Consider the following 26,501-nt stretch of genomic DNA (forward strand, 5'->3'; position numbering starts at 1 on the left):
TCTCACAGACCCGAACACCATACAAGGGTTAAGCAGCCCAATTAAGGTAACTGACCCTCATCACCAATTTCTTGGCTATAAACATTTTTCTCAGACAGTTTTTTTCTAGATACACACAGTGTAGCGAGACAGCTGAACGCCTGTGTTCACTACCTCATCAAACTGGTGGTCGCACACCTGATCCATATATGAACTTCACTGAGCCAGTGCTGTACTTCATCTGCTGTTTGTTTCCCTTGGAGCATAAACGGATCACAATCAAGTGTCACTTGTGTTTATGTTCTCCTTCATTTACATTTGGAAGTTTGATAGAAATCTGTACCAAGGCGATATACAAAGTCTTTTAAAAACTGTTTATTATTTTGATTGTATTTGTTTTATTTCCTATAAATAAGAAAATAAATACATGAATATTAAAAAAAAATTGTAAAAGTGAATATCCATGATGCCCTTATTACAATAATCATGTTTGAACAGTTCATTACTGGATGCAACTAAAAAGACCATGGTCGGAGCAAAAGAGGAGTTTGGCAGAAATGCAGTCTTGGGTCAATCTTGGATATCTGACAATAGTTTTTTTGTTAATGTTGGTCTTGATAATTATAACAATGAACAAAAAGGTGATACATTTTATATTTATAAGCATACATACAGGGAGTGCAGAATTATTAGGCAAATGCCACCAGTTTGGCCATATTTCAGAGCTGCAACATCACTGGAGTGCCCAAAAGCACAAGGTTTGCAATACTCAGAGACATGGCCAAGGTAAGAAAGGCTGAAAGACGACCACCACTGAACAAGACACACAAGCTGACACGTCAAGACTGGGCCAAGAAATATCTCAAGACTGGTTTTTCTAAGGTTTTATGGACTGATGAAATGAGAGTGAGTCTTGATGGGCCAGATGGATGGGCCCGTGGCTGGATTGGTAAAGGGCAGAGAGCTCCAGTCCGACTCAGACGCCAGCAAGGTGGAGGTGGAGTACTGGTTTGGGCTGGTATCATCAAAGATGAGCTTGTGGGGCCTTTTCGGATTGAGGATGGAGTCAAGCTCAACTCCCAGTCCTACTGCCAGTTTCTGGAAGACACCTTCTTCAAGCAGTGGTACAGGAAGAAGTCTGCATCCTTCAAGAAAAACATGATTTTCATGCAGGACAATGCTCCATCACACGCGTCCAAGTACTCCACAGCGTGGCTGGCAAGAAAGGGTATAAAAGAAGAAAAACTAATGACATGGCCTCCTTGTTCACCTGATCTGGACCCCATTGAGAACCTGTGGTCCATCATCAAATGTGAGATTTACAAGGAGGGAAAACAGTACACCTCTGAACAGTGTCTGGGAGGCTGTGGTTGCTGCTGCACGCAATGTTGATGGTGAACAGATCAAAACACTGACAGAATCCATGGATGGCAGGCTTTTGAGTGTCCTTGCAAAGAAAGGTGGCTATATTGGTCGCTGATTTGTTTTTGTTTTGTTTTTGAATGTCAGAAATGTATATTTGTGAATGTGGAGATGTTATATTGGTGTCACTGGTAAAAATAAATAATTGAAATGGGTATATATTTGTTTTTTGTTAAGTTGCCTAATAATTATGCACAGTAATAGTCACCTGCACACACAGATATCCCCCTAAAATAGCTAAAACTAAAAACAAACTAAAAACTACTTCCAAAAACATTCAGCTTTGATATTAATTAGTTTTTTGGGTTCATTGAGAACATGGTTGTTGTTCAATAATAAAATTATTCCTCAAAAATACAACTTGCCTAATAATTCTGCACTCCCTGTAATAGTTCTGTAAACCATAACCTGCACCCAAGATAGGAAAAACAAGAAGTAGAAGCTGTAGTCAACAACTATAGCAGTTGCCCATTGTTTTCAGACAATAGCTTAGGGGCAGTTTAAAAAGAGACATAATTTTAACAAGAGGATCTCTAAATGAATGCATCCCAGAGGAAAGCAATTAAAATGAGAAGAGTATATAGCACATCATGCAGGATGGATAAACAACATACAGTGTGTAGCTTTAAAGGCTAAGCCTGCCAAAATGTTCTAGGTGAACGGTGTTCTCTAAATTTTTAGTCAGGCCACGACAGAAATATTTTATTTACTGAATGTCTCACCTCTAATTTCATGGGGTTTTTTTGTTCTTTTTCTCAGCTTCCCATTAAAGTTGGACACCAGAACACCCACACCAAAGTCAGCACAGAGCACAACAAGGAATGTTTGATTAATATCTCCAAGTACAAGTTCTCCCTTGTCATCAGTGGTCTTACCACCATTCTCAAAAATGTCAATAATATGGTAAGTGCATTTTTCTACTCTCCTAGTCATAATAGTTACATGCACACACTTTAAACAAATCTTTTAGATTGTTGATGTATGTTGCAGGATGTGACATGTGTTGATCAGGCTTGTTGTGGTAAACTGCAAGGCTGCTTTATCAGACTTGTATCGGGGCAGGTTGGAGGTCAGTTCAACACTTAACCCTTTAAGACCTACCATAGAACCAAGTCCGCCAGAGCTTATATTATATTTTTACATGCTGTAGTGCCATTTTTGGGAGCATTTCAAGTTGCTATACATCAATACAACCATTATAGCCCAGATTCTAATAATATGTCTGCATTAAGTGCATAGTAATTACATAAATTGCAAAAAAGTGCAATAAACTACAAGAAAATTGAAAATCGTTTTTGTTTTTTTAACATATATTTCTTATATATTGAAGAAATATATGTCATATATTGCTCTCGGGCAGTACGGTGGTTAGCACCGTTGCCGCACAGCAAGAAGGTCCTGAGTTCAATTCCAACACCAGGCCGGGGTCTTTCTGTGTGGAGTTTGCATGTTCTCCCCGTGTTTGCGTGGGTTCCCTCCGGGTACTCCGGCTTCCTCCCACCGTCCAAAGACATGCAGCTTGTGGGGATAGGTTAATTGATTAATCCAAATTGTCACTAGGTGTGAATGTGTGAATGAATGTGATTGCAAATGGTTGTCTGTCCCTGTGTGTTGGCCCTGTGACAGACTGGCGACCTATCCAGGGTGTACCCCGCCTCTCGCCCTACAACAGCTGGGATAGGCTCCAGCGCCCCCCGCGACCCTGAAAAGGATAAGCAGAAGCGAATGGATGGATGGAACATATATTTCTAGTTAGAGAAATTTAAGAGGCTTATCCCTCAAAACTGTAAATACAAAAAAGTTGCACAAAATAGCTTCCTACCACAGGAAATTTATTTTGAGTGTCTTCATAGTTTTATTTTTGAAATACACCAATTTTTATATACTGCAGGAAAAACGAAAATAAATATTATAATGCAAATTTGCAAAAAAGCAGCATATGCATCAAAATAAACTATTTCCAGCAGTGCAATATGAGTCCGAAGCATCCCAGAAACGACACAGAAAGTCATAAAGTCAAAGAAAACTTTTAAAAACACCAGAATAGGCTCATGAGGCCCTGATGGTAAAAAAAAACTACAATTCCGCAAAATGACATCACTTCCGGTTTCGGGCAGGTCAAGGTGGACATGCAATAGTTCGCGCTGACGTCTATTCCAACATAGGAAGTGTTATGAACAGCTGATCGGATCGGCAGAGTGTGTTTCTGGAATATTATGTTTTTGTTGCTGCAAGCGCTTTTTATGCAGTTTTTGCAAAGCTTTATGTGGAAGGAAACTGTGACCTAGGACAAGCTGATGGCATAAGATGTAAGTACAACTCCTCCGGTTTCATATGCAAAAAAAATTATTGTGCTAGCTTACGTGGTTGCAGAGCTACCGGGATTTAAAAATAGTTACGCAAAACAGAGCGTGCCCGCTCCAACCGGCTTTAAAGGGTTAAATGAGGCATAAAACGCTACAAATGGAAAGGCTAATTTACACCATTGAGCCCTACTCTCAAGAACCAACATAGATGTAACACTGTCTGTGAAGCTGGACTTAAGAAATGTGCTTACTGTCCACTTTCACTCTGTGTCTTTAGCAGTAAGGGGCAGTCTGTTGTTCAGCTAGCTGCACTCAAAAAGGAAAACCCAGTTGTTAGCTGTAATATTCGAGTTTGTAAAGCACTTTATAAATGAGGATTGTGTAGAGTAGAGCCTGAGTCACCAGACAAGAGTCCAACTTTCCTGCTTTTCCCCACCAATCCGATTGTACAGAGCTTTGCAATCAGCTGGCCAAGCAGATGTTTGCAACACGCAATCAGCGCTATTTTATGCAATAATATATTCTCTATTTTCCCAAGCAAAACCAAACAGTGTACAACATCACAGGTTACTATATATCACCAAAAACTGTTTCCTACTGATGACTATTGGAAATTCTAATATCCATCAGCATGTCCGCAGGAAATCTCCATGTTACAATATCCTTCAATTACATTTGGGATTCGCTTTTCCTCACTTCTGATATGAAGTAAGTCGTTTTACTTACTTCATACGGGGAATTATTTTTCCCCACATCATCAGTGAGATGATCAGTCATCAGTGAAATAATGTGGCGAAAAAAACAAAAGATCTCCAAAAAGTGTGCATTCTTGTCCTCAGAACATCAGATTCTTTTCTTTTTCTTTTTACCCCCTCTTCATACACATTGGCCTACTTTTCCCTGCAGACATGCTGATGGGATTCCCAATCGTGCTTTGGAAAGAAACTTTATGTTTGTGGTGTGATGTGGATGTACACTCGGCCAAGGAGGGAAATTCGGGAAATTCGGTTTCTGTCAGTCCGGTGAATCACCTGTCACCTGGCTCAAACAGCCTCTCCTCCATACAGTCCTCATTTATGAGAAACCGACAGTAAGGTGGACAGTATGTCCTCGTCACTGTTGCAGTCAGGGAGAGCCCGCGTGTGATCCCCTTTAACTGATTTTTAGTTTTAGTGTTGTTTTTCTTCCCTCCAAGTTATAGGTGCTGGACTTTAACTCAGGACCTTCTTGTTGTGAGGCAACAGCAATTTAAGGATCTTTTAGATAGTTGTGTTCGAAAATCTTGGTAGATCACCGATTTCTGAAATACTCAGCCTGTCTGCCCGCACACTGTTTACAGTCACTTCAATTCAATTCAATTCAATTCAATTTTATTTATATAGCGCCAAATCACAACAAAAGTCACCTCAAGGCGCTTCATAGATACAGAGAAAAACCCAACAATCATATGACCCCCTATGAGCACTTTGGTGACAGTGGGAAGGAAAAACTCCCTTTTAACAGGAAGAAACCTCCGGCAGAACCAGGCTCAGGGAGGGGCGGCCATCTGCTGCGACCGGTTGGGGTGAGAGAAGGAAGACAGGATAGAAGACATGCTGTGGAAGAGAGACAGAGGTTAATAACAGATATGATTCAATGCAGAGAGGTCTATTAATACATAGTGAGTGAGAAAGGAGACTGGAAAGGAAAAACTCAATGCATCATGGGAATCCCCCGGCAGCCTACGTCTATTGCAGCATAACTAAGGGAGGATTCAGGGTCACCTGGTCCAGCCCTAACTATATGCTTTAGCAAAAAGGAAAGTTTGAAGCCTAATCTTAAAAGTAGAGATAGTGTCTGTCTCCCGAATCCAAACTGGAAGCTGGTTCCACAGAAGATGGGCCTGAAAACTGAAGGCTCTGCCTCCCATTCTACTTTTAAATACTCTAGGAACAACAAGTTAAATCACCTCTCTACTTTAAGGTTAATCTTTAAGGTTGTCTTGACCGTGTCTGAATGCATTGTTAATTTTTAAGATGTTTTATTTGGGTCTTTCCATCTCTTCAGCAATTTTTAGAACATTTTCTGCTTGACCATTCCAATTTGCATAACTAGAGTAAAATGGAGTAGCCTTCTGGACAGAGAGCTCCGATGTTATTCCCGGGATCTGCTGGAGCCACACAGTTATTTCATTTTTAACTTTAATTTTTATATTTTTATTTTATTTTATTCCTTCCTAGTTAAATGTACCCTTTTCATATTTATTTCCTATCTTATTCATAGCCTTTTCATTTTTCTTTAGGTCACGAGCAGTTGTGTAAGCATTTCACTGCATATCGTGCTGTGTATGACTGTGTATGTGACAAATAAAATTTGAATTTGAATTTGAACCTTGTTGTTTCTCAGATTAACCCTTGATTGAGTTTAAGGCTAGTTACTAAAGTTCATGCACTCTGCTCTATGGGATTCTGTCACATAAGATAAGATAAACCTTTATTAGTCCCACACATGGGAAATCTTTTGGTCATGGCAGAAAGTACAAGTTTAAGAGCAGTAAAACTTAAGAAAAACACAAAAGAATATGATAAGATAAAATAGAATAACATACTATTCCTCAAGAATAAAATACTATTATAAAATAGAATAAAGTGCTCTGTTATAGTAGGTAAATTGCTTTTGGTAATATTGCACATCAGGGAGACAGTTACAGTTGTGTACAGGATGTGTGTCTGTCTGCACATGTGTGGTCATCTGCAGAGACCATGCTGTAGAGTCTGACAGCAGTAGGAAGGAGAGACATGCGAAATCTCGCCGTCCCACATCGTGGGTGCAGCAGCCTGCCACTGAAGGAGCTGCTCAGTGCTGTCAGAATCTCCCAACCTGTGCCTGTGGAAGTCTACCACCAGCTCCTTGGTTTTTCTAGTGTTGATCTGGAGGTATTTCTGCTGGCACCAGTCCACAAAATCTTGGGTCAGTTCTCTGTACTCCCTGTTGTCCCCATCAGTGATGAGGCCTAATATTGCAGAGTTGTCAGAACTTCTGCAGGAAGCACGGGGTGGAGTTGTGGGAGAAGTCTGCATTAGAGTAATTACTTTATGGCGTACCACCATAAAGTAATTACTCTGGAGTTCAGAACTGGACTGAGATCACCCCAAAGGGTCCCAGTGTGGTTGTTTTTGCCTTACGCCTAAGTGAATTTACTGTGTTCACATCTGCGAAAATTAAGTTCACAACAGCAGAAAAAAGAATGAAAATTTGATTTAAGCAGACTAAAAAGCATAGGTATGAAAACACCCTAAGATTTAAGATCTAATTCAGTGATGTTATGTCTGTGCCTGTCTTCACAGCGGATATTTGGAGAAGCATCTGAGAAGAACCTCTACCTCTCTCAGCTCATCATTCTAGATACCCTGAAGAAGTGCCTGGCTGGGGTGAGCTTTACCCTCTCACAATATGGTTTTGTTCTGTCAGGGAAAAAAAATTCACTTGAGCAAACATAGTTATGTCTAAGTGACCTCTTCTTATTGAAGACCATATCTAACTAAGGCAACATTGACTTGACAGTGAAATTTTCTTTCCGTAATTTGTCAGTAGATGGCACTATAATACAGTGTAACGCTTGTGATCTTGAGGGCCAATTAAATGAGACAGTCTAACCTATGAAGTGCCACTCCTGCTGCATAGCAGCCGTGACACCAGCAGCTTTGTTCAGCAAAATGTAGATAATGTAGTTCATGAGACTTGCTTTATTTCACTTTGACTGTATAATATAGATATAATAGAGCTTACATTCATTTTAACACATTAAATATATTTTATTAAAATTACCGGTGGAATTGGTAGAAGTTAACTCAGTTGATATATACTGTGCTTCAGTAAAAATTTGAAGTACATTCACTTCCATTCAATATCATTTTATAACTTCTTCTACTCTACTAGGCTTCATCTCAGAGATGAATGTTGTTCTTTTAATATATTTTAATATATTGTAACCACTACACCCCAATGCAATATGTGTTTAGTTTGTTTAAGTCAAGATGTTCACTGGATAACTTTGTATCACTGGAATACTCTATCCACTTGTTAGACTCTTGCGGCAATATTTGGCTGTAGAACAAAGGAGAAGCTCGAGTAATAAGTCTAGTTACAGACTTTGTCAGTACAGGAAAATCAATTTCTTACCATCTAACAGGAGATTTGTGCTTATGTGTTAAATCTAGACCATAGGTTGTTAACTACAAACCCCTCTGAAGCACAATGACACCAAGACATTGGGTCAAACTTTTCAACCAATTTCTTTAGGAGTTCTTGGTGCTAAGAGTGCCAACATTCGAGGGCCATGTAGGTTTGGGGCACTTTTTTTGCCTTAATAAATTAAATCCTTTAGGAGCTTTTTGTATTTACTTGGCTTATCTTTATCTAGTATTAGACTTTGTTTGATGACCTGAAACATGTGAGAAATATATGACAAACTAAGAAATCAGGAAGGGGGCAAATGGTTGTAATTAGAGCTGGGCGATAGAACGATAACGATATGTATCGCGATATAACTTTTACTCGATAGAGAAATTAAGCTATCGCGATAGACCTAGCCGCTCTTGTCCTCAAAAAAAAAAAAAAAAAAGGTCAGCCATTCCAAATTAAGTAGCGCAGAGCCGAACCAATCACAGCCGCAGCGTCACGTCGCGTCGCGTGACTTGTTACGTACAGCACAAGTGCCAAGCCGCACGTGTGTTTGTTTGGGAAGCAGCCAGTGGGTAATGGAGCCAGCGCGTAATGGAGGAAATGAGTGTGCCGACTAGAAAAATCAACCGAGCGTGACCGAAGAGAAAACAGATGATGGTTCCAATGCCGGAGAGATTGTCAAACGGAAGAGCCATAGAAGTTCCGTAGTGTGAAGGTATTTCGGCTATTTCAAGTCTGACAAAAAACAGAGTAGCTGCACTGTAAATTGTGCCGAAAGCAAGTCTGGAAATACAATAAACTGGTGCATGCGTCACACTGTGCGCCACGTTATTGTTTCGGTGAAATGAATTTCTACAATACTGTTACTGTTAATTCTACTCTCTGCAGTGTTTAAATGCTTACATATACACACAGTTACTGTCCCTCCACACATACGACTCGGTTCTGCTTCTATGCCCCAGCTTTGTTTACTTTTTCCCACCGAGGCTTCTAGACTTCTGATTGGCCAACATTTCGGCACGGTTAGGAATCTAGCGCCACCTGCTGCTTTGGCATGTTCATAGCAGCGTTTTCCTTCATTTCTGCCTTTATGTGTGGACGGGATTATTTTTTAAAACGAAAACGGAAAATCTCCGTTTTCAAAAATACCCGTGTACGCGTGGACATAGCCTCAGTCTCTGACTGGAAGCGCTAATTCGTCATTCGGCTTTTGTCAGACTAAAGTAACTGTTAAAACTGTTTGAAAAGCTAAGCTATACAACAAGGAGAGATTGAGAATTTCCTTTTAGTTCTCAGTTTATTTGACATTGACAAAAGTTAGTCAGTTTTGTCTGTTCTTCTGTAAAACAAACTAAGATTTATTTTTAGAATTAATATTTTGTTTCTAAGTGGAATTGACAATTTAGTCTGTTTTGTTTGTTCTATTTTGAAACTTAAACGCTTTAGCGGCTGCCTTTTGTGTAGTTTGCAATATTTGCCTTTATTTATCTGAAAAAGTCTCATGTTCCTTAAGTACATCTACCCTGTTGAACTTATTATGGGAAATAAATATTTAAATAAAAACAAGCTGCTGATTATTTCACATTTTACTTGTGAGCAACGGCACATTTAAATCTTACAAATATAGTTATTTGGCTTATATCGTGATAGATATCGTTATCGCCTGAAATGAAAAAAACATATCGTGATATGAAAAAATCTCATATCGCCCAGCTCTAGTTGTAATAGTATATAGTGCAAGAACATCAAAGATTTGATTTGACTTTGTGTGAGTAGAAACTGTAACAGACACATTGAATATCTGGGGTATAGTGGCAAGTTGTTGTCCGTCAAATTTAGGCTTCACCATCACTACCATTTCTACTACTATTATGTAGTGTAACTCAGAAATTATTCAGTGTCTCTGTTGCTGTTTCCCCTCATGCAGACACAAACCCCTAAGTACACTTCTCTTTCATGAATCTTGCTCCCCATGACCCTGGGATTGGTTTACCTTTGGCTTTCACAAAAATGACTGAAGCCTGGTACTTCTCAGTAGTTTGTGCTAGGGCTGTGTTTGTAATTTCAAATAGCTTCCCAATCAAAATGCCATTTCACATCATTGAAACATCATGTAGCCCTTTTGTTGATTGCCCTCCTCTTTGTTTTCCCTTCTCAGCAATCCAAGGACTGCTTGCGTCTGGATGAAACTATGCTGGTCAAACAGCTGCTGCCAGAGATCTGCCATTTCATTCACACGTATCGTGAGGGGCACCAGCACCAGCATGCTGCTGAGCTACGAGCCTCAGCTTCGGCTGTCCTCTTCTCTCTGAGCTCCAACAACTTCAGCGCTGTTTTTAGCCGCATTTCGACCAGGTAGCACATTCACCTAAGTCTGTCATTTGTTGTGTAAATATATAAAATGAAAAGAAATAGACCAGTGGCCTAGAGGGTTTGAGGTTGAAAAAAATATATCAAATCTTTTAATGAATTGAATGAATTTCTAACTTCTCAAAGAAGTCCAATGTGCCTACTTAAATTTTTATTTTTTTTTAAAAAAAGGGTGAATTTAGTTAAGTGAATTAGATAATTATTAGTTTCAAATGTGTCTTTGACAGATTTCTAAACTGTTTGAAGGTCTAATAAAAAAATTAAGCAATATATACGGTGCAAGTATTCACAGCACTTTCTCCAAAATTTTACACACAATGCCCTGTGACAAAGTGAAAAAGATTCCTTGAAATTCTTGTAGACATATTAAAAATAATATTGCATAACAGAATAATCATGGATTGGAAGGCTTGACATGGATTGGATGGATTGACATCATGGATTGGCTAGTGCTCTCACATACACTGTCATCAATGGGAACTTTATATACACAGGCGTGTCTTTCTAAATCCAAGTCCAGTTGCCTGAATTTATACCTTTATGCCAGGTGGATTGCAATCAAGTTGCAGATGATCTGATCTGATTGCATCTGACAGATGATCAATGAAAACAATGCACCTGAGATCAGTTTTAAGCGTCATTGCAAAATGTGTCTACACACACACACACACACACACACACACACACACACACACACACACACACACACACACACACGGCTAGACCCCTCATGCTAACCAAGCCTACCGCAGACATGAGTGACAGAGATAAATGTGAAGCCATACCGGCTCGGAAGTCGCCTGGATTAACAAGGTCCGCATCAGGTGTCGAGGAACCAGGGCATGCTGATTAGAAGTGGGCTACTGGAACCAGACGGCATCGGTAGGCAAGTGACGAAAATAGAGCGCTATTTGAATGCTACTATGCAAGTAACCCCTGCGGAAGGGGTTACATGAATAGGATGAGGGCCTTATGGAGTCTTCGATACCCAGCATCCACATTAACGGCGAAACAACTAGTAGCTCTGTTTTCTAACATTCGGAAGAAAGGATTGCTCTCATGGCTAGAGATTCACAAGGTACAACACTCATGCTACAGCTGTAGGGGGCGATTGAAGAACTGAACTAAAAGATAAGATCATGGCAAAGCTTGAAACCTGGATCCTCTGTAGCCAGTTACCAAGACTACGTGAAGTACACTTGGAAGATTTAGTAGATGATGTAAATGAAGTACCAGGGACGGACACCTAGGGCTCCGATTACTAATGTGACCACTGTTAACTTCACCCTCCACATCTTCTCAAGCTCATCTCTGAGCCCTTGGCTCTTCTCTGACTTGACTCAACAAATACTTTAAACATACAGTGGGGCAAAAAAGTATTTAGTCAGCCACCGATTGTGCAAGTTCCCCCACTTAAAATGATGACAGAGGTCAGTAATTTGCACCAGAGGTACACTTCAACTGTGAGAGACAGAATGTGGAAAAAAAAATCCATGAATTCACATGGTAGGATTTGTAAAGAATTTATTGGTAAATCAGGGTGGAAAATAAGTATTTGGTCACCTCAAACAAGGAAAATCTCTGGCTCTCACAGACCTGTAACGTCTCCTGTAAGAAGCTTTTCTGTCCCCCACTCGTTACCTGTATGAATGGCACCTGTTTGAACTCATCATCTGTATAAAAGACACCTGTCCACAGCCTCAAACAGTCAGACTCCAAACTCCGCCATGGCCAAGACCAAAGAGCTTTCGAAGGACACCAGGAAAATTATTGTAGACCTGCACCAGACTGGGAAGAGTGAATCTACAATAGGCAAGCAGCTTGGTGTGAAAAAATCAACTGTGGGAGCAATCATCAGAAAATGGACGACATACAAGACCACTGATAATCTCCCTCGATCTGGGGCTCCACGCAAGATCTCATCCCGTGGGGTCAAAATGATCATGAGAACGGTGAGCAAAGATCCCAGAACCACACGGGGGGACCTGGTGAATGACCTGCAGAGAGCTGGGACCAAAGTAACAAAGGTCACCATCAGTAACACACTACAACGGCAGGGAATCAAATCCCGCAGTGCCAGAACTGTTCCGCTGCTGAAGCCAGTGCATGTCCAGGCCCGTCTGAAGTTTGCCAGAGAGCACATGGATGATACAGCAGAGGATTGGGAGAATGTCATGTGGTCAGATGAAACCAAAGTAGAACTTTTTGGTATAAACTCAACTCGTCGTGTTTGGAGGAAGAAGAATACTGAGTTGCATCCCAAGAACACCATACCTACTGTGAAGCATGGGGGTGGAAACATCATGCTATGGGGCTGTTTTTCTGCCAAGGGGACAGGACGACTGATCCGTGTTAAGGACAGAATGAATGGGGCCATGTATCGTGAGATTTTGAGCCAAAACCTCCTTCCATCAGTGAGAACTTTGAAGATGAAACGAGGCTGGGTCTTCCAACATGACAATGATCCAAAACACACCGCCCGGGCAACAAAGGAGTGGCTCCGTAAGAAGCATTTGAAAGTCCTGGAGTGGCCTAGCCAGTCTCCAGACCTCAACCCCATAGAAAATCTGTGGCGGGAGTTGAAAGTCCGTGTTGCTCGGCGACAGCCCCAAAACATCACTGCTCTCGAGAAGATCTGCATGGAGGAATGGGCCAAAATACCAGCTACTGTGTGTGCAAACCTGGTAAAGACCTATAGTAAACGTTTGACCTCTCTTATTGCCAACAAAGGTTATGTTACAAAGTATTGAGTTGTATTTTTGTTATTGACCAAATACTTATTTTCCACCCTGATTTACCAATAAATTCTTTACAAATCCTACCATGTGGATTCATGGATTTTTTTTTCACATTCTGTCTCTCACAGTTGAAGTGTACCTCTGGTGCAAATTACTGACCTCTGTCATCATTTTAAGTGGGAGGTGGGGGAACTTGCACAATCGGTGGCTGACTAAATACTTTTTTGCCCCACTGTATATCATGGGTCCAGAGAGGGACACATTGAGCACTTGTGGACATTGGTAAATGGCCTGCATTTGTATAGCGCTTTACTAGTCCCTAAGGACCCCAAAGCGCTTTACACAACCAGTCATCCACCCATTCACACACTGGTGATGGCACTGACAGAGGCGAGGCTGCCGGACACTGGCGCCACCGGCCCTCTGACCACCACCAGTAGGCAACGGGTGAAGTGTCTTGCCCAAGGACACAACGACTGAGACTGTCCGAGCCGGGGCTCGAACCGGCAACCTTCCGATTACAAGGCGAACTACTTTAAAATATAAAGCCTTTGAAACCAGATGATTCTTTTTAATGCACCCTGTATTATTATCCTTAGTAATCCCCTGACTTGGGGCTTCAGGCAATAAACGTGCCAACAATAAAGAATTTTTTGGGGAATCTTGTCCAGTAAGTCTCTAGGCTATATTTAGGTCCATTAATTATTTTTGCCTCTCTATTATTGCACAGTGGAAAACTATCAGTGTTTGGCCTCGCCAAAGCCCAAACCCCAAAGAAGAGCTTTGTAACATCCTTCAAAAAGCCTGTGGAACTATTCCTAAAGACTAAATAAATAAAGAAATAAATAACAAGAGAGTTCAGGCTGTTCTTGCTGTATTGAAGTACAAAGGTAGTCATACCAAATTTAGATTTTATCGTAAAACCGGACTTATCGTGCTTGTTGTTTTCAACATGTAGACATCCATTCGGGACTAGAGAAAGTTATAGAACCTACAGTGCTATTTATTTTATTACAATAATTTTAGATTTTAAAACCACCTAGAGAATCCCACCAAGTATAAATCAAGCTTTCATCACACTGCTTGTGAAACTAAACCCACCCAGCAATCTAATTATTGAGTTCTTAGCTTTTGCATCTGAACTATATAAAATCATACCATTTGTTATTCATCCTTATCAGAGAGGTTTAATTAAAGGTAAATAAATCTAAGACAACAACAGGGGGAAAAAAAGCCACGCACTTCCTCCAGGGCCAAAAAAACATGAACATGGAAAAGAATTAACTTTGTTCTTTTCAACCTCAAATTTCCTTACTTATTCCATCTAGTGTATCATGTTTTGAGCACATGTACTCTTCATTGTACAATGAAATACAGAGCGGTGCCATCTTATGTCACCTGTCAAAAGCCACATGACCACGACACACAGTAATAATATGCAATCAGAACCATGTTTTATGAAAGACGGTCGATAAATAAATCATCTACAAGTAATATATATTGGCTTGGTATAAGCCAGAAAAATCAGTGCCTCCACAAACCAAGCAACAAACAGAAGGGTATGCAGAATGTTGCAGGGAGTATCTAACAGGAAAATATTTGATACAGTTGGTTACACAGATATCAAACCTACTCACTCAAAGAACACAATAAGTAATGCACTCAACCGCTAGGGCCTGTATGCACACTCACCACGCAAGACTCCATTGCTGTAGAAAAAGAATGTTGAAGCGCATTTAGAATTTTCTTGAACAACATTTAGACAAGCTTGTGAAATACTGAGAGAACATAGTGTGATCAGATGAGACCAAAAGTCTCTCTGAGCTCTTCTGTCAGCCCTTGGTATTTCTCGAGCTATTTGTTTTCCTTTCCTCTAATGTCGCTATCTGTCGCTACAGCCGTCTTCTTCTGCTTGTCCACCACTACCATGTCCCGATGGTTAGCCGTCACCAGTTTGTCTGTCTGTATCTCTTAAGTCACACATGATCTTAGCTTGGTCATGCTCAGCCGCGCTAGGGGGAATGTCCCAGTTTGACTTGTGGACTACCAGGCCATACACAGATATTCCTGTATACTATACTGTACACAGATGTTCCTTTTTTATGGGCCAGGACTCGCGATGGAAGACGCCAGAAAGGAAGCAGTCAGATTAACCTCCAGCTGAAACTCTGCATCATTTATCCACGATATCCAGTAAATCCACGGTAGGGCTAGCCTTCTTTTGGGCCACTCCACTGAAATAAAATGCTGAATCGCCAGAAGTATGACCCAGACTGACTCTGGTGCAGTAAGTCAGACCAGCTGTTTAAACCTAGTTGGTCTCAGTGGCAGCTTATTTGGGTGTGAAATACAGTAAACGAATGAAAGCTTCAGGATACTTTGATTGAATGTGCTGGGCTCATTTCCTTGTTTTGCTTCATGGGGATTGGAGAACCTGAGGTAGAGTTTTGATTGTGCAACTTTTTTTAGTAACAAAGAATGAACTGAAGATCTAATATGGAATCCACTCTGGTTTTTTGTCTTCACTTTTGTGAGTGAACTCAAGCAACTCCTTATTACTGATGTTATGGACTCCTTGTGGAATGAATTTACTGGTTAATGGCATTTTGTATTGTTTTTGTGGGTGAGTGTTGAACATATTTCTTGGTGTATAGGAAATTGCATTGGGTTTGTTTTCATTCACTGTTTAGGGTGTTGTGTCTTAAATGTACAAACATCCTTTGTGTGGTTAGCATTTTAAACTGAATCCATTTTTTTTTCTGGCTGGTACCTCAGAAAAAACTTACTCGTGAGTCTCCTTGGCTAAGCAAACTTACACTATATACAGACCTATTGGTATATGTTCTCAAGTCAAGATGTACTGGATTATAGTGCAGTGGAGGTCTGTGACTTTCATTATTTATTAAGATGATTTCTAAGTCAGTACACATAAGGGCATCATCTAAGTGTGTCTTGGTGTTTGGTTGGAACCAGATTGAAAGTTTAGTGAGTTGAAAGCTTTCTCTGCTGTGTCTTTTGTCTTTCTAATGGTTTAATGTAGTGCATGCATACTTTATTCAGAAAGTATTCAAAGCACTTGTTGCACATTCATGTCATGTTAAAAACTTTCTCCAAAATGGAATAAAGTCATTTTTCACCTCCCAATTTTACGCACAGTACTCCATGATAACAACGTGAAAAATGTTTGCTTGAAATTCTTGCACAAGTATTAAAAATAAAAAACAAAAATCTAACTTGTGCATAACTAATCACAGCCCTTGCCATGACATTCAAAATTGATCTCAGGTGCATCTTATTTCATCCTGTGGAGTCGACACACTACCATTTAGTGGCATAGGACCATGGCCTCAAATTTGGAGGTGCTAGATATCATTCCTACTGTTACAAACTTTGCTGTGAACCGCTCCAGTCCAAACTGGAGCACATGAAACCAACAGAACTACATCATCTGCAAAAAGCAAAGATTAAATTCTGAGGCCTTTTATCACCTGGCTATGGCTATCCCTCATATTCCCAAAACACCCCCCATAGGATACCCCGAAGGTTGCAGTTGAATGCTTTCTCCAACTCCACAAAACACATGTAGACTGGTTGCGTTCAATCTTCCACACCCCCTTGAATATCCTTGTGAGGATAAAGAGCTGATAGCGTTCCACCACCAGGACAGAAACCTCATTGTCCCTCCTGAATCCCAGGTTCAATAAATGGATGAACTCTCGTTTCCAGTACCCTGCCATAGGTCTGCCCAAAAGCTGAGGAGTGTTATCCCTCTATATTTGGAACACACACCCCCATCCCCATCTTAAAGATCGGACTGAATGCCTATCCAGGGGTGCAGCTGCAGAGGTGTGTCAGCCAAGACAACCGTGGCTTCGAGAAACTTGGGGTGAATCTCATCCACTCTAGAGGTCCTGCCACCAGAGAATTGTTCAACTACCTCAATAACCTTACCCCCAAGTCAATTGTCCGCCTCGTTCTTAACTCTGCTTCCTCTATGGAAGATGTGTCAGTGGGGTTGTGGAGGTCCTTGAACTATACTTTAGCCAAGATTCAGATTGGCAGGACCTCCGTCTTTGACTCTTCAGGGTCTGCTCTTGATGTTTCCTCCTGAGACTTGGGCCCGGCCACCAGGTCTCTCCTTCAAGCGCCCTCCTAAGACGTGGGTTCAGGGTGGGGGGCTGGTAACCTTATCCTGGGCAGGGTAAACTAGTCTGGATTTATCCGAGTCTTGATTTATTTCAAGACGTGGAGCATTTACAAATTATGGGATATGTGTCATGTATCACACATTTGCTGAATATAGTTGATAACTCATGAAATTTTTATAGTTCTTTTTTAATATGATTATTATATCAAATTGAGTTTTACTGGCATAGGGTCCATTCCTATAATATTATAGGGTTATGCTGTAGTATGAATAATGAATATTCAGTTATTTGGTCAGCAGAGAGTACCTCTGATTTCCAGATTAATGTTTTAAGCTCTCTTTTCTTTATGCCTTGTTGTTTGTAACTGCTGAACAGCAGAATTCTCTCCTTGTCTTTTCAGGCTTCAAGAGCTGACCGTCTGCTCAGAGGATAACGTTGATGTTCATGACATAGAGCTCATGCAGTACATCAATGTGGACTGCTCTAAGCTGAAGAGGCTGTTACAAGGTTTGTTTCTAATGCACTTACAGGTTTACATTTGGGGCTATACTATTTGTAAACAGACTACGGAATTATTAGAAGAATAAAATTAGTTTTTTATTGAGAAATTATGAAATAGAGATGTTAAAGAAAAAATTCTGTTTGGCTTTCTTCTCTTAGAAACTGTAATGAAGTTCAGAGCTCTAAAGAAGCCTGCCCAGCTTGCAGTCATCAGCAGTTTAGAGAAGGTAATTTTTTCTCTTTGTAAAAGTGCAAAATAATTTTAAGCATGATATCAGTGAATAATGCAAATGTGACACGTCTTTTTCTTTTTTTCAGGCATTTTGGAACTGGGTGGAGTGTTACCCAGATGAGTTCACCATGCTGTACCAGCGACCACAGTCAGATATGGCAGGTATGAAAAGAGTTAAATATAATATTAATATATAAGATGATGGAGAAGAAATAATTACCCCCATATCTGGGAAGTTATTTTGTTAGAACGGTTGATATGATTGTGTATTATTACAACTGTTTTTAGTAATAGTAATAATGAAACACACACACACAGACAATATCAAACAGCTATCTTGTAGCAGCTGAGCTGATTTAGTCTGTTAGAGAAAAAGCTTCCATGCCTGCTTAGTAAGTGGTACAGAGCGTGTGCAGTGGTACTGTATGCATTGGCAGTGTTTGAATATACTGATGGCACATTTGATGTACTGTAGAAATGGTCTATTCTCTCCAGCGATATATGTTTAAAATAATCAGTAAGAACAATAAAAGTTTTTGAATGGCATTCTACAAGTGACATCACTACTACTGCTGGTTCAGCTGATGGTTGAATGGAAACAGTAACAGCAGTAAAAGATGACAGGTCCCTTTGTAAGTAGTAGAAGTAGTTGAAGAGTAGTTCAATAGCCATCAAAAGATTCTTTTAATTTTCTAGATGTTTTTCTAATGTTCTACATCAGCGGTCCCCAACCCCCGGGCCTCGGACCGGTCCCGGTCCGTGAGTCGTTTGGTACCGGGCCGCGAGAGTTGAGGCTCAGGTGTGAAATGTATAGTTTTCAGGGTTTTTATCGGTTTTCAGCGTTATTTTGTTATCGTTTTTATCGTTAACTCGGTTTTCCTGGGTCTTTTCACGTGTGTTATGAATAAATTTTCTTTTTTTTGGTACCGGTACTAGTTTTATTTTGTTGTAATTAATCATCGACACCTTAAAGGCCGGTCCATGAAAATATTGTCGGGCATAAACTGGTCCGTGGCGCAAAAAAGGTTGGAGACCGCTGCTCTAGAATATATAAGTAATGAAAAATATTGTCAGCTGTACATGTTTTATTTCAAATTTAACATACATGATAGTGGCTTAAAAAAAATTGACTGGCAATGTTCCTGGCATTAAATGTGTGTATTTATGTCTTTGTACAGAAGCTGCAGAGAAGTTGTTTGACCTGGTGGACAGTTTTGCAGAGAGTACCAAGAGGAAGGCAGCAGTGTGGCCACTGCAGATAATCCTCCTCATACTCTGTCCAGAGATTACACACACAATCTCCAAAGACACAGTGGAAGAAAGCAAGGCTAACAAGGTGTGACAGAAGAACACACAGAGATAAAACAGAGTTTGATTCCAGTCACATTTTAATTACACACACACTTTTCTGTCATTTTGTATCTGCAGAAACTTTTTCTGGACAGTTTACGGAAAGCTTTAGCAGGGCAAGGTGGAAGCAAACAGCTGATGGAGAGTGCTGCCATTGCCTGTGTCAAACTTTGTAAAGCCTCTACTTACATCAACTGGGAAGATCATTCCACCATTTTCCTCCTGGTCCAGTCCATTGTCATGGATCTCAAGGTCTGACCACTTTCTGAAAAGCATTCATCCTGTTTGTTCAATCTTAGGTTGTGTTAATACTGTTTATTATTACATAGCGAATAGTAATGAATCTTTACACATCAAAGATGAACGCACACATCGTGCCTACATACTGGACATAAGTTATCACTCAAATATGTTTCTAAATGGGTGTACATATTTTGGGAAAAATAGTTTGAGCATCGAAACCAAACTGATTTTCTGAGATTTATTGAAAGAAAGTTCAAAACTTTGCAAAAGGATCAATATACAGAATTTGTACCAGCATTGACCAAAAGGCAAAATTATAGCAGCTTCTTTATAGCCATTGTCTGGATACAGTCTTTGTCTATTCAGTGGTTGGGAGGGAAATTCTCACCATCATGTAGGCACCAGCTAGATAATGAAGTGTGTCATGCCCTTGAGCAAAGTTTACAGTCAGTTGTTTTCCTGTCTTCATTCACTCCTTCTTTGTACAATAAAGTTATAATTACATATCAATAGTACATAGTGGTTTGATGAGGTAAAGTACATATTTTCCATCACATTTCAGTCTATTTGGTTATTTTTAATCAGACATTCTCAGCGAAAAATATCAGTAATAATACAAAGGAAAACCCTCCAAAAATATCAGATTCGCGCGTAGAGTTTAAGCGATTATGTTTTGCCAAGTCATGAGACTAGTCGCATCTATTTGCTCTCATACAGCTTTGAGTCGATGTCTAGAAGAATTAGTTAATCTTTCCTGTTTCTAATAAATGTAATTTATCCACTCTGTATTTTTGTTGTGAGACTTTAACACTTCTAGCATCCAAATAACATAAATATGTAAAATGACTTCACCTATCAAAATCTTAAATGGACAAAACCTTGATCTTAGAAAAAATGTGCAGAGCACCAGATTACTTCAAGTTTTAGTTCTTGCGGTTGCCCTTCAAAGTATTTAACAAAGTTGATCCTCTTCCTAATATTTAACTTGTTTTAAACGTGTCACTTGTCTGAGCATCCATGTAAAAGTTCAAACTGCTTGCTGCTCAGGTTACTGGCGTATGCACAGTCTTATCTGTCTGATTTTAGAGTGTGATGAATCTTCAGATTTCTTTGCTGCTCAGTGGACAGCAGGCACAGCGCCTCGTCTCCTCGCCTCATGTCGAGCGTACTGAGTTCTCACTGTAACTCCCTCCAAGCTGAATAACGGACACATGGCATTCTTTATTTCTTCTGGCATTTAGTGGACACAGGTGCCACCAATGATGCGTTGAGAACTGTACAAAACAACATAAAATAATCAATTTTCATAGAGAATAAACAATAAAGCATGTTATTCAACATGAAAAAATTCACAATTTGACCTTTTACAGTTCTTAATTTAACCTTTACAAAATGTCAACACATTCTGTATTGCACATGACTAACATAAACTCGACAGATCTGTCACAAATAAACATCTTGTTTTCATACCAACACATAGAATACAAATTGCATACCCCGACTGCTGCTGACGGCAGCCACAAAAAAAGGCTTATGTAGGCATAGATGTACTACCTGCAGTTTTTATACCTGTACATGGATTGTTAGTTACACAAATCATAGAAAAATTGCAAAAAAACAAACAAACCCATTTGTAAAGTAAAATTTGTTCTGCTTGTGTAGCTGTATTTGTTGTACCATCCCGCCTTTTCCTTCTCATGTGTCAATTTAGCATAATGAGGAGAGTGAAAGGAAAAGAAAGGTTGGGTACATATGTTTTGTTCTGAGTAGCCTGTAAATTGTTGTTAGGAGATGAAGTTAGTGTTAATGCTGTGGTCTGGTTCCAGATTTTGTTTAGGTGCTGGCTCTACCACTGTCTCCACGCTATAGTTGCCTAGAGAAAGAGAATTTTTGAAGTTTTATAAACTTCACATTTACAAACAGCTGCAGTTTATGGGAGTAATCAAGCATCCAGAAATGCAGCTTTTTTGTGATGTGCAATGGATTTACCTGAATCAGTTAAAAACTTTTATTTCCATGTGACAAAATGTATCTTATATCACCCTGTGTGTTTATGTAGAGTCAGTGTAAATGGTGACTGATCTTAAGTGATTTCACTTGCTTGTTCTAATGCTACAAGCTCAGCAACTTAAGCTGAATAGCAATATGGTAAAGAGCCTAATTCCAAGATGTTCTGTGCACATCCTACTTTTTCACTGGTGTCTGGGCTGCGTTATGCCAACTCGTCCACAAAAACCTTCAGATTAAAGTTAGCCAGCAGTGCACCCTGTAGGTCAGGTCTGAGTGAACAGATTCCAGAAATGGCTGCTATAAAATCATGTGGTTCATCATTTGCTGCTGTGGGGAGAAGTGATGCTGGGTTTAAAACAGTACATTTTTTCACTGTGATATTTGGCATTTTTCAATAATACAGTGTGATGCCAAAACCAAGAAGCAGCTAGTAAATATAGTTTATTCTCAGTGCGATCCGTGACACAGAATGTGGCAGATAAAAGATTGGTGGAGGTGGAGGTGGGCCTGCTGGTCTTGTCATTCTTTTAGTCTATCATGTCCAGTCATTCCCCTCCGATGTATCATTGCTGATGATGGAGCCTCTCGGCAGCATGTATATGACATACATATGATGTCATAGCAAAAAGTCAAACTTTATTGTTATTTCTGCTGTATGCAGTACAGTTTATAGAGAGACAAAAGACAAACAATGAATACATAAATACATCAATAAAATAAATAAATAAATAAAAATCTTTGTGACTTTGGAATGGGTTGGATCACTGCAATCCTTTTTAGACAGAGGGTCTGACCATGTGGTGTGAACATGTGTCCCAGAAAGGTGAGTTTCTCTGAAGCTCACTTCGGGCTGTTCTTAGTGAGGTATTTTATAGCCCTTTAGTTTCAATCTCACAAGCCCACTTAAAAGGAGAACAGATTATTAAATCATCGACCGATCAAAAAATGTGGACCCCTCCAGAGGGATAAAACCTGACAGGTTTCTTTAAGTCCACCGTTAAAAAGTGTTGGGGCCTGGTTTAGGCCTCAACACAGCAATGTATTTGCTTGGTGAAACTGGCAATATGGTGTGGCGGTTGTTTGCAACACAAACATTTGTTGTTAGATGCTTCCTGAACACCTAATTTGCGATGTTTTACCCCTGGAACGTCAGTTTCTTTCAACTGTTTGTACTGTTGCATTTATGTTAGCCGCAGCCCCAATCGTTTTGTTCAGTCTTTGAAAGAGAAACGCGTGAAATGCCGTCATGTAGCCTATAAAATCAGTTCAGTGAGAATTACCCTGGCTGTACACTTATCTTTTGTCAAATAGACACTGTTTTTTCTCTCTCGAACTGCTCATTAGCTCCCTTCCCATGTGCTGTTACATGTAGCAAGTTTGTTCCCATGTAATCAAAGTCAAATTTAGCTTCAATGTCAAAAACTATACATACAGATCATACACAGGAATTTGAAATTGCTGGGCTTCCACAGCCCTCAGTGTTACACTTAAACAAACATAAAAATCTTATATATGGATGAGATGGTATATAAGGTGTGTGTGTGTTGGTGTGCAAGCTTCACCAGTTCATCAGAAGCAGGAATAACAGCAGTTTGTTTGAGTCTCCACTCACATGCATACAGCGGTGGATCTGAGTCACATTTAACCATCTGCAACATTCTGTTCACTGGTGTTTTATTTTATGTTTCCCTGACATGATGACACTCGGTTAGTTTACATGTCAAATCTTAACCCTGCAAGTTGTCAGGACAGCATGATAACAGAAATGCATGTTTGAAAGATCCAAATAAAAGATCAGTGCCTTCATATTGCAAGCATTTTACACTTGTATTAACCACCAAGTTTATTGACGGATCACTGATTGGTGGCACTGAAACGGATGAACTCGGTATTTGTTAGTAAGCGTGTTTCACACTGATGAACTATATGACTATGATTACGAGTGTAAGCTGGTCTTCATTGGCTGTCTGTGTGTGTGTTAGTAGGCAGGTTAATGCATTGTGTGTGTGTCTTATTTTCATCTCTGTTGCGATGCTGAGGACAGTTCCCCTTCTCAGCCTTTGCTCCAAGTCAGTTGGCTTTTACTGTTTTTCAGGACAATCCTTAAACAATCATTATGCAGATCGGACTTTAAAGAACATCCAAAGGCTTTGAAAGATATTACTTCATTCATTATTATTACATATGTTATACATATTATACGTTTTGTATATAACAGTATTTGTAACTGCTGTAACTGGTCCCTTTATTATATTTATCTATAAGGACGTTGTGATGAAGTTTGTCTTTGTAGAAATGTGCTTGTGAATGACATCAAGTGACTGTGTTTCATCAGGCTCTGCTGTTCAACCCAGCCAAACCCTTCTGGAGGGGAACGGGCAGTCAGAATGCTGATGTGGAGCTCATGATGGATTGCTTTGTGTCCTGTTTCCGCATTAACCCTCACAACAACCAGCACTTTAAGGTAGACAGGAAAAAAGTGATATTCATTTTCTTGTATGGCATGTTAACCTTTGTTTGAAGGTGCATGACATGAGAAGTTTCCTGTAAATCTCGGGGTGCTTCCTTTGTCTTATAGGTCTGCCTGGCCTCGTCATCCCCTTCCACCTTTCACTTTGTCCTGGTCAACTCGTTACATAGAATAATCAACAATGTAAGTTTGCATAGGCTCATACATCAGTGGTCCTGCAACAGTTTGAAGTGTTCTGTGACTTACTTGTCATCTCTTGTCCTGTGTTTTATTTCAGTCCCACCTGGACTGGTGGCCTAAGATTGATGCAGTATACTGCCACTCTGGAGAGCTTCGCTTCATGTTCTCAGACACCCTCAACCGTGTAACCCAAGGCACTGGCACACATGCCCCCCTACGCATGACTCCGGTGAGAAGGCATAAGGATATTGTAAACTGTTTTACTTATTTAAACAAACTTGTCTGAAGGTCAGAGAAAGCATGCCTCAACTAAACATGGCAAAAGACAAACTGTACTAATAATAATAATAATAATAATAATAATAATGGATACTTTATTGATCCCCATGGGGAAATTACTTGTTTTTCTCTGCATTTGACCCATTCACTCAGTGAAGCAGTGGGCAGCCCACTAAGCAGGCGCCCGGGGAGCAGTGTGTAGGGACAGTACCTTGCTCAGGGGTACCTCAGGGTAGCCGTTAAGTGGATTCGAACCGCCGACCTTCCGATCATGGGGCGACCACTTTACCTACTGAGCTATCCCTGCCCAATAAAGAGTCAACTCTGCAATATAATTATACATGTATATAATTACACTTGGCTACTAGTTACTGCTATATTGTCTTTTCTCTCTCTCTGCCTCTCTCTCTGCTGCCTGCTACAGAGTCTAACATTTATTGGAAAGAAAACCACCAGCCTTAAGTTCAAAGAGAAAGCCACAGATTTGGACACTCGAAGTTACAAGTGCCTCCTCCTTGCTCTGGTTAAACTCATCCATGCCGACCCCAAACTCATGTTGCATGTGAGTCCCTCTACATTTATGTTGGACTGTCTTATCAGCTAGAAACAACTGATATTTTTCTTTGTTTAAACTGGTACAAAAATATCTTTCGACTTCAATATTTTGCAAGTATGCTCATATTTTTGTTTGTGTCGTTGTGTATCAGAATCCAGTGAAACAAGCTCCAGAGATGCAGAGCAGCACAGCAGAGCTCATCACTGGCCTTGTGCAGCTGGTGCCGCTAACCAACAGTACCCAGCTCTCACAAGAAGCCATGGAGGTCAGAGTCCAATGCTCAATGCTCGGTGCACTTTCTACAGATATTTAAAATGAAAAGCAGGAATAAAAGGGAAAAAACTCCTTTCAGTTTTACACATGTGAATGTTCACATGACTAATAACATCCAGCTATTAGCCAGTCGGTAGGCTGAGCAGGACTTTGCTATCCCTAATACCATTCGGCTCTCTCTCTCTAAAGTCTGTTGTCTTGCTGTTAGACAGACACCAACTTCATAGTTGTTGACTGTAGTTGGCCGTGGTGCTCTTGTTCTGCTGCGGGGATTTGCTGAGCTGCAGAACAAGGACTCCAACTACAACTCCATTCAAAGATTGTAGAGGTGGAATCCATCTGTGGGAGCAAGAATTCACTAGAGACAACTGATTATTGCTGTTGTCTCCTATTTCAATTTAAGAAAGTGTTTTATATGTTCTGTGGAAAACACAAACAAATAAAACAGGAAAAAACAATGAAAGAGCTAGTTGAACTTATATGATCACACAGCTCAAGCTATTTATTCAGCTTAAGGCTAAAGAACAATTTCAAAAATACTTTTTTCTGAAAGTTCTGACCCAAAGTGATGATATCTCTTGAGGTTTGTCTCAAATTTTACACAGTCTCACGGTCTCTGGAATTGTGGTAAATTTCTTATGCAAGTTATTATAATAGAGATAGGAACTGATCTTTTTATTTTTGATTGTTAATCTTTACCTCTTCCTGGTTCTTTCTCTTAAGTCTAAAATCTCCTTCCTCTTGCTCTTTTTATTTCCAGGCTTTGTTAGTTCTGCACCAACCAGAGAACATAGAGCTGTGGAATCCTGATGCCCCCATAGAGACATTTTGGGACATTAGGTACAACAGTCTTATCTTTCATGAAGAAGCTAGAGATCTTAAATTTGATCATTCCCATCAAGACTCAGCAATGTCCCAAAGGGTTGTGACTCATTTTCTTGCCTTTTAGTGAATTTGTTTTTATTTCATAACACAAACAATATTACATCCATCCGCTGAATATGTTTTAGAAGATATTTTGACATTGAAGCCAGGAACTTCTTGGACATTATTATGTCTAGTCTATGCTGGGGCATAGAGTATAAAACAAAGTAGAGTCCCAATAAAAAGTTTGAGACCACTTGAAAAATTGCAAAAAAAAAAATCATATTTTGCATGGTTGAATGATAAAAAGGTTCCAAGTCGAACTTGAACATGCAACAAGAGGAAATGGGAGTGAGACAAAACATTTTTTTGAGCGTGCAAAGCTTAAACTGAAACAGCTGATCAAAGGTTTTGCA

General features: G+C 39.9%; 1 protein-coding gene across 7 annotated transcripts in view; it reads left to right on the forward strand.

Moving 5' to 3' along the window:
• Positions 1-26,501, forward strand: part of nf1a (neurofibromin 1a) — a 137,304-nt gene that overhangs the window by 14,217 nt on the left and 96,586 nt on the right. For 6 of the 7 annotated variants that reach the window (XM_082502103.1, XM_082502097.1, XM_082502100.1 and 3 more), the window contains exons 2-15: positions 2,161-2,304; positions 7,034-7,117; positions 10,030-10,226; positions 17,528-17,634; positions 17,788-17,855; positions 17,947-18,022; positions 19,039-19,196; positions 19,289-19,462; positions 23,799-23,927; positions 24,042-24,116; positions 24,211-24,342; positions 24,817-24,954; positions 25,100-25,213; positions 25,982-26,061. In XM_082502103.1, the coding sequence (XP_082358229.1) occupies positions 2,161-2,304; positions 7,034-7,117; positions 10,030-10,226; positions 17,528-17,634; positions 17,788-17,855; positions 17,947-18,022; positions 19,039-19,196; positions 19,289-19,462; positions 23,799-23,927; positions 24,042-24,116; positions 24,211-24,342; positions 24,817-24,954; positions 25,100-25,213; positions 25,982-26,061 (1,676 nt within the window). Of the gene's footprint in view, positions 1-2,160; positions 2,305-5,108; positions 5,322-7,033; positions 7,118-10,029; positions 10,227-17,527; positions 17,635-17,787; positions 17,856-17,946; positions 18,023-19,038; positions 19,197-19,288; positions 19,463-23,798; positions 23,928-24,041; positions 24,117-24,210; positions 24,343-24,816; positions 24,955-25,099; positions 25,214-25,981; positions 26,062-26,501 lie in introns of those variants that run through there. The other variant, XM_082502102.1, reaches the window with a different exon arrangement.

The sequence above is a fragment of the Aulonocara stuartgranti genome, assembly GCF_965226115.1.
Source record: "Aulonocara stuartgranti genome assembly, chromosome: 14".
In the NCBI taxonomy this organism is placed as follows: Eukaryota; Metazoa; Chordata; class Actinopteri; order Cichliformes; family Cichlidae; genus Aulonocara; species Aulonocara stuartgranti.